The sequence below is a fragment of the Microtus ochrogaster genome, unplaced genomic scaffold, assembly GCF_000317375.1.
Source record: "Microtus ochrogaster isolate Prairie Vole_2 unplaced genomic scaffold, MicOch1.0 UNK26, whole genome shotgun sequence".
Lineage (NCBI taxonomy): Eukaryota > Metazoa > Chordata > Mammalia > Rodentia > Cricetidae > Microtus > Microtus ochrogaster.
This window is the reverse complement of record NW_004949124.1, coordinates 2,365,236-2,375,581: the sequence shown is the minus strand read 5'-3', so window position 1 is coordinate 2,375,581 and position 10,346 is coordinate 2,365,236. Positions and strand designations below refer to the sequence as shown.

The 10,346-nt window shown below is 43.7% G+C and overlaps 1 protein-coding gene across 3 annotated transcripts in view; it reads left to right on the top strand.

The window, feature by feature from the left end:
- Positions 1-8,928, top strand: part of Lclat1 (lysocardiolipin acyltransferase 1) — a 131,271-nt gene extending 122,343 nt beyond the window's left edge. For 2 of the 3 annotated variants that reach the window (XM_026789690.1, XM_026789691.1), the window contains exon 6: positions 5,351-5,853. In XM_026789690.1, the coding sequence (XP_026645491.1) occupies positions 5,351-5,853 (503 nt within the window). Of the gene's footprint in view, positions 1-5,350 lie in introns of all 3 variants that reach the window. The other variant, XM_005367948.1, reaches the window with a different exon arrangement.
- The last annotated feature ends 1,418 nt before the right edge of the window (positions 8,929-10,346 follow it).

Here is a 10,346-nt window from a genome sequence, read left to right as displayed (position 1 = left end):
GTTCACTGCTTCACATGGTCCAGGGCTGCTTGCTCTTCGTTCACTGCTTCACATGGTCCAGGGCTGCTTGCTCTTTGTTCACTGCTTTACATGGTCCAGGGCTGCTTGCTCTTTGTTCGGTATGTTTGTTCACTGCTTCACATTGTCCAGGGCTGCTTGCTGTTTGTTCACTGCTTCACATGATACAGGGCTGCTTGCTGTTTGTTTGTCTCTACCTTTTGTTCCATAAATTTTCAACTTGGGCAAAAAAATGGTGAATAATGTTCCAAGTAGGAAATGACAGGAATTCTCTGGCAATGCACATGGTGTTGTTTGAGTCTTCACACCAGTTTGTCTCGAGGCTCACGCATGCTCTTATTTTGAAGCTGGATGGTGTCTTATTTATTAGCAGTTTTTGTCTTTATTTCTGACTCGTCCATTCAAGACTTCTTCAGCGTGGGCTGACTGGTGCCAACGCGTCAATGCTAGTGCAAGGGAATGGTTGCTTAGTTATAAACCCAACTTCTGTCCTGAGGATGATAATTTTTTTGTTTTGTTTTTAAATATGAAAACAAAAAAATCAGTGGCCTTTAGCTTTTTATTTTAACATAAAATGGATCATGGGTAACAAGTTCCTTTAGTAGTTGTCATTATTTGTAGTTAAATTTATGGATTCAGATCCAGCTAGATTTTTTTTATGTAATCAAGGTATCAAAATGAAATATAAAGTTGTATTTTGTATATTTTATACATAGTTGGTTATGAAATGGGGAAAGAAAGGGAAATTTACAATCCTTACTAGTTCTGTCTAAGATCACTGTTGGGAATTTGGATTATTCGGTCATAAGCTGCACAGTTGGATGGGTACAGCAGCATTCCTTCCCTTTGATACGAATTTAGAGCTCACAAAAGCGTCTTCCAGCTTTTCCTTTTAAACATACAAATGCATAAGGATTCGGCAATCTCCTGTTCACGGTGACCATTTGACACTAGATAGGATTCTTTTAATGCCAAGACTTCAACTTGAGATGATTAGAGACATTCCCTTATGGACATTACATTTGGAAAAGTCAATCCTAGTTTTCACCTTTGTTGGTTATTTAAACATGACTAGAGTATTCAGAATCCTCCAGTGTCTGTCCAAGTCTTAGAAGTAAGGTTTGGACAAGTGAGCTACTGCTCTGTTCTCCACTAACAGAGCGCTAGCTTTATAAAATAATTCCATTAGGTACAGTATCCAAAACAGAACAAATCTACTTTCTGAGCCCAGTGCAGGCAGATGGCATCCATGCCTGTAATTTAGCTCATCTGAAAAAGAATGAGATCTAAAAGAACTGGTTTCTATTAATGGCAGCCAGGTGTAAGGATAATATAAAACCTTAGCGATAGCAGAAGTATTTTTCTTAATCTATTATTTTAACTGGTAAGTGGAAGCACGTCTCAACTTTTGGCTCTTCTTTCTTCACTGTCTTATATGTGAGCCCAGCCCCTGCAACCATGCCCCCCTTTCCCTGTCCTTATCTCACGGTACAGGCTTCCCTGGGCTCCAGGGCACAAACCAGGGGTCTAGAGATGTGGTACAGAAGTAAGCTCCTCTGCCTGCATAGACTCAGGCTCTCCCACCCAGCAGAATAGTGTCTTGTGGCCTTTGTGTTGTCTGGAGACCTTTACTTCATATAAAGGTTAAACCATCTCAGGACTGTTGACTCTCCTTCCGTAAGCACAGGCCTTTCTCTTGCTGATGTGTTTACCCATGTCTAAGTCTGAGCTTAAGGAAGCCAGCCCTTATGCTACCTGACGCTCAGGACGTTAATGTCAAGGAAGAAGTTTCTTCTTGCCAGCTCCTCTTCCCTTTAATTTATCTTTTTATCTAAACACTGTTCTGTACTTACTTGCTATATAAATAGGTAGCATTTTAATTATGCTGGATTATAATTGTAGCCTTCCAAAGTTCTAAATCTCAAGTAATTTATAAGAGATTTGGACTATTGCCCTTCCAAGACCAACAATTCGTGGAACCCAAGATAGACAAACTATCATGAGGCCTACTCAGCCTCACTAAACCAACAAGAAGTGCTGTAGTCAGTGATAACATTTATGGCCTTACTGGGTCCAAGACTCACTCTGCATTCACCCACTGAATTATTATAACTTTCCCACAAAGAAGGTATAACTAGTGCCCATACTTTCAAGCGAGAAGATAAATCCGACACATACTGATCACATGCACATTTCTAGAACCTCTTTAAAACCTGGGCTCTAAAGAAGCAAACGTGATTCTTATGGAGCATACAGTGGCAGCTTGGGTCTCACAGCAAGCCAGGGCCACACTGGACCTTGGCGTTTAATAAAGGCTCTTCATTTGAGCTGGACATTGAAGGAAATTGAAGTCAGGCATTTCAGGGAGATAATTATGTATTTGAAACAAGGAATTCAGGAGAAAGCTTTGTAAAACATCAGTTGGAACATTTATCTTGAGCAGGGAGGCCCCTGATTGGCATCTAGATTGGGGTCTAGACAAGTAATGCTATGGATAGTGGCAAAGACAGGATGTGAATGCGCTTTCCCCACAGACACCATGATGGTGGGAACTGTTCCTAGAGAGAGGCTATAGCTTTACCTGTTTCCTGATGGCCTGTGTGTCTCCTTTAACTCTCAGAATCAGTCAGCCATATACTTTGTAGGTACAAGAGATGCCAGTAGCTCTGAGAAGGGTTTGCATGGAAGGAGGAAACCAGAGGACTTTGTAAACAACACATGTGACTTTGACATGGTGAATATCTTTCCTTCACTGTGAGAGAGAGGGAAACCGAGGGTGGAGTGGAGGTCCGGCAGCCACAAGCACACTGACTGTGGCAAGTGGCAGAAGCAGGCAGAGCCTGGTCTGTGTGGAGAGAGTGCTGGTGCCACACTGACTGTCCAGTCAAGGAAAGGTTTCTGTAAAGAATGAAGAAACCAAGTTGAAACCTGGTTGTTACCCTAAAGTAAACTGTAGTGTAGCCTAGATGGACAGTTACAGAAGACTTGAAGAACCATTTTTAAAAGTGACGGGTTCAGTTGAAGGAGTGTGGTGGAAAATTGCTTCACTTCTTTGCCATTATTGCTATCAAGGTAAAATTTGAACAGAGTGAAATATTCTCAGCTCAGATACCGTTTGATTCTGATAGAGGCCAACATTGTACGGTCACACCTCCGTCTAGAATACTTTTGCTGTTCCCCAGATTTCCTCATGTGCCTTTTAGGTACTTCTTACCATGTAGGAACCACTATTCCGACTGCTGTCACCACACACAAGCCCTGCCTGAGTCATCTATTCTGTCAAGTCCTCATCCAGTCTGTTTACTGGAAGAAAGAGAAGACTAGGGATGGATATTGTTTGAGTACATTACCTACCTGTATGAAACTGTCATAACAAAAATCCATTGTTTTCTTTTTTAAAAAAAATGTTTATTTATTTATTATATATACAATATTCTGTCTGTGTGTATGCCTGCAGGCCAGAAGAGGGCGCCAGACCTCATTACAGATGGTTGTGAGCCACCATGTGGTTGCTGGGAATTGAACTCAGGACCTCTGGAAGAGCAGCCAGTACTCTTAACCTCTGAGCCATCTCTCCAGCCCCCCATTGTTTTCTATGACTAATAAAAAACACCTTTAGGTTTATTCACTGAAGATAATAACAACATTCAGAAATAGTACCAACAGCGCTGTACTGTTACATGGAGAGCGGGCCCTTGTTCTGTTTTGGCCGCCCGGCTAGCTTACATTACACCCAAAATAACCACACAGAAGAAACTGTATTTATTAAATTACTGCTTGGCCCATTAGCTCTAACTTTTTATTGGCTAACTCTCACATCATGTCATGATTTAACCCATTTCTATTAATCTGTGTATCGCCACGTGCTGGCAAGATTCTAACTAGAGTCCGTCTCAGGTGGGAGGATCCATGGTTTCTGCCACTCTGCCCTTCCTCCCAGCATTCAATTCTGTCTTCTGCCTACCTAAGTTCTGCCCTATCAGGTCCAGAGCAGTTTCTTTATTCATTAACCAATGAAAGCAACACATGAACAGAAGAACCTCCTACACCACTGTACCCCTTGGGCAGAACACTAAGCTTCCCTGGACCTGTATGTACAGGGCTCAGTTGAGTGGTAGCCGGTGTCCCCTTCAAATCGTACAATGCACCAGCTCTCCAACCTCCAAGGCCCCACCATTAGTTCAGTGCTAAGCCAAAGAACACTCCCTCCTGTACACCCCTCCTCCTTCATCTGGCCACCATGTCACATCAGTTCTTGTTACCATTGTAGACGGCTCCTTCCATGCCTGTTGTAACAGCCACTGTTTTGCCCTTGGTCTCCACACTGCTTGTGCTCTACCACCCCCAAGCTGCTCCTCTGCCACATACAGTATACAGGAAGGCTTATACCATGGGCCCCAGACTGCTTTTAATGCCCTGCTCCCATGGTGTTCAACCTGCCCCATCTACAGAACCTGTTCCTTCCCCACCTCATCTGCCATGTTTCCATGGGGCTGTTTGGGATCTTGTGCATTCTTACGTTCCTGATTATGTTAGCAACATTTTGAAGGACACCAGGGACCGTGTTTACCATGTCTTTGTTGTCAGCATCTGGTGTGTGACTTTGAAAACAACTCCATTAAATACTTGTGCAGAGCCAGGCAGTGGTGGCACATTCCTTTAATCCCAGCACTCAGGAGCACCTTGTGTGTTTGAGACCAGCCTAGTCTACAGAGTGAGATCCAGGACAGGTACCATAGCTACATGGAGAAACCCTATCTTTAAAAAAAAAAAAAAAAATGCCTATGCGGAATGGTGTTTCAGGTCAGGATCAAAGTTGTTATGCTTGTTTGTTTGTTTTTTTAATTGTGCAGAAGTGTTCAAGTGACTGACAGTTTCTTTAGGTTTGTTTCTGAGGTTCCTTTGCAATGATTATCATCATGGTCATTTAAGGTAAAGGTACACACATTGCTATCACCTTTGATGAGCTGAGTATGTTAATTGTGTCAGTGTAACATCCTGTGGCTGAAAGGCTAGCCTATACCCTTTTCCCTTCCCTCAGCTCCAGCTCACTGTGTCTATCTGCAGTTCTAGAATGCAGATTACCATTTCTGGGAATGAAGATAATTTCTTTTTAAAGGTCTTTGTGGTAATTAGCAAACAGGAAAAAAAGCTAAAACTGGCTGGTAAATATTGACCTAAGTACCCAGAAACACTGGTATTTTTAGCTCTTGTTTGTTCATGGTGGTTCACTCTGTCCTGATTTTTCATGCTCATGGCTCTGCCTGGCAGAGCAAATCAGCATTACCATCCCATTGACTGTTGCTAAAGTTTTCATCTTTCCAAATCCTAGGTAACAACCTTGATGCTGTCCATGACATCACCGTGGCATATCCTTACAACATTCCTCAAACTGAGAAACATCTCCTCCTTGGAGACTTTCCCAAGGAGATCCACTTCCATGTCCATAGGTATCCAGTCAACACCCTTCCCACTTCCAAGGAGGATCTGCAGCTCTGGTGCCACAAGCGGTGGGAAGAGAAGGAAGAGAGACTGCGCTCCTTCTACCAAGGGGAAAAAAGCTTTCATTTTACTGGACAGAGCACAGTGCCACCTTGCAAGTCTGAGCTCAGAGTCCTAGTGGTCAAGCTGCTGTCCATACTGTATTGGACTTTGTTCTGCTCTGCAATGTGCCTGCTCATATATTGGTACAGCCTAGTTTGGTGGTATTTCCTAATCAGCATTGTGCTTTTCGTGCTGCAGGAGAGAATATTTGGTGGACTGGAAATCATTGAACTTGCATGTTACCGTTTTTTCCACAAGCATCCACATTTAAATTCAAAGAAAAACAAGTAAGACGGTTGCATTCACCACGTAAAACTCTAGGAGCGTTGTGGAAATGTTACAGCCTTTGTAAACCGAGATGAGTTTTTGCATGACTATGTCAAGTGTTTCTTACTATCATCATTTATTGTTAAAGATATTTTGCACTTAATTTTTTGGGGAAAATATTGCTACAGTTTCTTTAACTCTCTGAATGTAATTCCAATGCTGCATATGTAGCAGGGGTCAATCGCTATGAATAACCGGGCCAGAATACTAGAAACAGTCAGGAGGCCGTTGAGACAAGATGCAAGCTTTTCTGAAAGGGTCAGTCCCTTTCAGAGGCAGGCCTGGCACCATGAACATGTCCCAGCACTGTAGGCAGGTGGTATTCTGGCTCCGCTGGGAGGCACTGGCCATCTAGCCTTGCATCCTTTTACAGCCCTCAAACCCCAAACCGCAGTTGTCTTGTCCTGAACTGACCGCATTGCACAGGGAGCCCTTCATTGCTCACTCACAAAGCCTTGAGCTGAAGCCAGCAGCAGGAAGCCCCTTTCTCACCTGGAAGTCACACCTCACTCTGCTCAGGGAGCACCTGCGGGCTCTCCAGTTGGGTTCTAAGCTTGTTCTTCTCTCGGTCCTCATTGCCTCCTGCTCCTTAGCAGGTGTAGCTTTTTCATCAATGTGAACTGACACATGTAAAGGTGTACTAGAACATTCTTGTATTTCAGACAGAAACGGTCTTATGAAATACTGCTTTAGAACCTATGCACAGTGGAAGTCAGGTGTGTGTCCTGCTCATGTAGGGTGTCTACCTTTTGCCATCAGGGCTACAACAAAAATGGCCACAGACAGGATGTTATAGCCAAAGCCCCCAAGCCTTGATCAGCTTCACTCTTAAAACTAAAAATGCTAACCCAGAATGAACCCTTTCATTGAGATCAAGGACTCCCTCGCTAACTCTCCCTCAACAGTAACTTTTAAACCCACACAGACTAGCTGTTTACCAAATAGCCCTATCATCTGGAAGCCATGAAAACCCAGCAGGCCAATAGCACCATTGTCCTGGGTAAGAGAGCATGTGGCCATTGTTCCCACTGAGCTACGTGGGCCTGTCTTTGTCATTGATTGGGGCAGGGGCTGTACAGGCACATAACGTTCAGCTGTTAGCAAATCTGTCAACCCCCCCCCCCAGCCCCTGCTGGGCACTCTCAGGAGCTGTCACTGCCCTGTGTATTCACACCAGAATTCACCTTCCTGCACACCTTAGCAGCACATTCCCTAAGAAAGCCCTGTGGGGACAGTTAGTGGATCATGTTCAGTTTGTTTCTTTGGAGCTTGTGTTTGTGAGGGGTGCCGCTATGGAAGCACACCAACCAGCCTGTATTTAACTGCTCTATCAAAGCTCAGTTCAGTTCTGCCAGGAGCTTACTAATTAGCTCCTGTGCACATCTGCTCTCAACACAGCTGTTTGACTTTAGAGTTTTTAAGGTTAAAAACACAAAAAAAGAGCAACCCTTTCCCCCCCTTTACCTTAATGGGAAAGACTGCAATTTTAAGTTTTTCTGCAACTTCCTTGGATCACATTTAAACATGGAAATAGCTAGCAATCAAAATTACATTTGTTTCCCAGGTAAAAGAAAAAGCTGCTCTCCACACAGTACCTGGGATTACCCAGTAGTGATGCCCATTTCATTGTGTGTCCTCAAACCCTTTGCCTCTTATTCTCCCATCAACAGGAAGATCTTCCTCCTCTTTTGATCACAGAAAAACATGCTTAAGGTAGGAAACCCTTAATTTTATTATCTACCCCAAATTCATAATTCTAAGTATAGCACTAAAACTAGAGAAATTGCTTTAAGAGAAGTATCTCCAAAAGGAAAAAGAAAATCCCCTTTAAATAAAATTTAAATATTTAATATTTAAATAAAAAATAATTATTTGTTTTTACCTACATATTTAGCTTTGTTAAAATTTTTATTAACTATATATAATATATATATTACATATATAATGGTTTTGAGCATGGAACTGCTTTAAATCAATCCTTGATGGTAGTTGGCCTTAGAAATGCCCCTATTACACCCCACTTTTCAGCCAGAGCTCCTAGCAGCTGGCAGCCCTGCTACAGCAGAACCTAGCCCCTGCTCCATGTGACAGTGAGACTGAGGGACCGAAATGCTCACAGCACTAGCTGGCTAGTTGACCCCATCCTGGAGACTTTAAGTATAGTAGTTGTGGGTTATTTATAATGTAAACCATTTCACTTTACAATATGAACCAGTAAGGAGGGGAACTGGCGAGGTGACAGGTTCCCACAGTAGGTATCTCTACAATAAGTTCAAGGCTACATGAGGAAAGGCTGAAGATGAAATGCATGAGTATCTGAAAGAACTCATCTCTTACCACTAAAACCCTGCCCTTGTGTGCTCTCAACGTAGACGAGAAAGGACTAGCATCATGCACTCTAATGGTGGGCACTCCACATGCAGACCACATATTGGTAGCCAAGCCTGAGTTCTGCAGACAGACAGATTTCCATTTCGCCCGCTCTCAGCTCTGGCCCAATGGAGAGGCTCCAGTACGGTCACAAAGACTAGCAGAGGAGCCTGTTGGTGGTGAATTGTTTACATTTCTTTACAGAAAATAATGTGCTTTCAGTGCCTTAGTTACGGGTCCCCTTCCTTTTCCTATTCCAAGAGTTCTATAACGTGTCCTTAACGTCTCTCCTTGTCACTCATTAGGAGGAGAAAATGGTGTCTCAATACTGGTCATTGGTTGACAGAAACAAAACACTATGTTGTAACTTTGAGAAAAGAGCTGGACGCTGAGCTAGTGGCTAGTGTTCTAACTTAACTAGAGAAGATGAAAATGGCTTGGCCATACAATGAATTTCAGACTAAATATGACTCTACAGGTGTCTTGAACTTTAAATTTTTATTTCAGAGTCTTGGTTTTGGTAACTCGTTTTTAAAAGATCATTATGTGGAGAACACCAAATTTTAAAAATAACTCACAGAATGGCCTTAGCTTTCCGTGTCCTCTGGAATGTTGTGGGTTGTTATTTGTAATATGCATCCAGAATAAAGTGGAGTGAATCACATTGTTCAAAAGCTGCTGTGATTCTATTTTTACAGGGATGACAGAATTTAAAGGCCATCGTGCTGTTGTCCCCCATATTGTCATGGTCTTAGCCTGTGTCACTGATGAGTAGGCCTTTCATGGCTGTTAAAACGTGGTCTAATTTAGAACAGAATGCACTATTCCCTAATTGAGAGAGTCGGGGATAGAGTTGAACTCCTGCCCCAGTGTCAACAGAACCTGTTTTCCTCGGGACAGCTATTCATTCTCCAAGTGTGGAACACAGACACTTAAAGGAAAAAAACATGAGGACTCTGTGTCCCTCCCGCACCTCACTATCTGGGGGTAGAACTCCACAAGCGAGTCTTGGACCGAAATGTGACAGCTGTGCAAAGACCATCATTAGCTAACAGCACACATCATCAGGGAAGCCTATTGTATGCTCAAGAGCCCATTCTGTCCTTGGTTCTCCAGTGAGCACTTGGTGTGCAAGCCCTGGTGTTCCCTGGGAAAGGGCACATGGGCCGAAAGAGTGTTGACCTGGCCCTAAGAGCGCTGGTCCCAAGGAGTGGACTGGAGAACATGGACTGCAGCCCCCTCTCATAGTCAGCCTCACCCCTTTTACAGAAAATGGATTTCTGATGTGGGGTCCTCAGGTGCCAACCATGGGCACAGAAACTGCCTCTACAGCGCATTCTAAATACCAAATACAAAGTTACTAGAGAGACCATTTGTGTTTTCCTGCCTGGTGGACTGCACACAGGACCCACATGGCAACCTGGCACATGCATCCTCTGGGCTTAAGTCTAGTAAGAAAGAAAGAAACAGGCTGCCTTCTCATGGGCCGACCATTTGTGATTGGTAACCAAGTGACCACAAATGTCCACCTTCTCAAGTTCTGCATGAGGTAGGCATGCAGAACTCTCAGGCCCAGCAGAGGGAGAGACACTGAGAAGTCTGATAGTGTTTTGTATCAGCTGTGGATGTATGGGAAGCCAAAGAGTCCATAGAGCTGTATGTGGAGAGTCTCATCAATAATTGGTCAACCTGGGTTGGGCGTGGTGGCTCAGGCTTGTAATCCCAGCACTTTGGAGACAGAGGCAGGAGGACCACAAGGTTAAGACTAGTCTGAGCTACATGAGTTCAGGTCAGCTTGTGCTATATAGCAAGACACTGTCTCAAAAGGGGGTGGGGGTCAGGCCTGGGATCTCAGGAGAGATAAGATGGCTCAGTCAGTGAAGTGCTTGGTTTGCAAGCACAAGTATCTGAATTCAATCCCCAGAACTCACATTAAAAAAAAAAAAAAAGAGGCAGGTATGGGGTACCTCCTTGTAATCATAGCACTGTGGAGGCTGAGACTGGGGGTCCTGCAGTTTGCTAGCCTTGGCCAGTGAAAGACCCAGTCCATCTCAAGAACAGGTGAATGGCACCTGAGGAGCTGCACA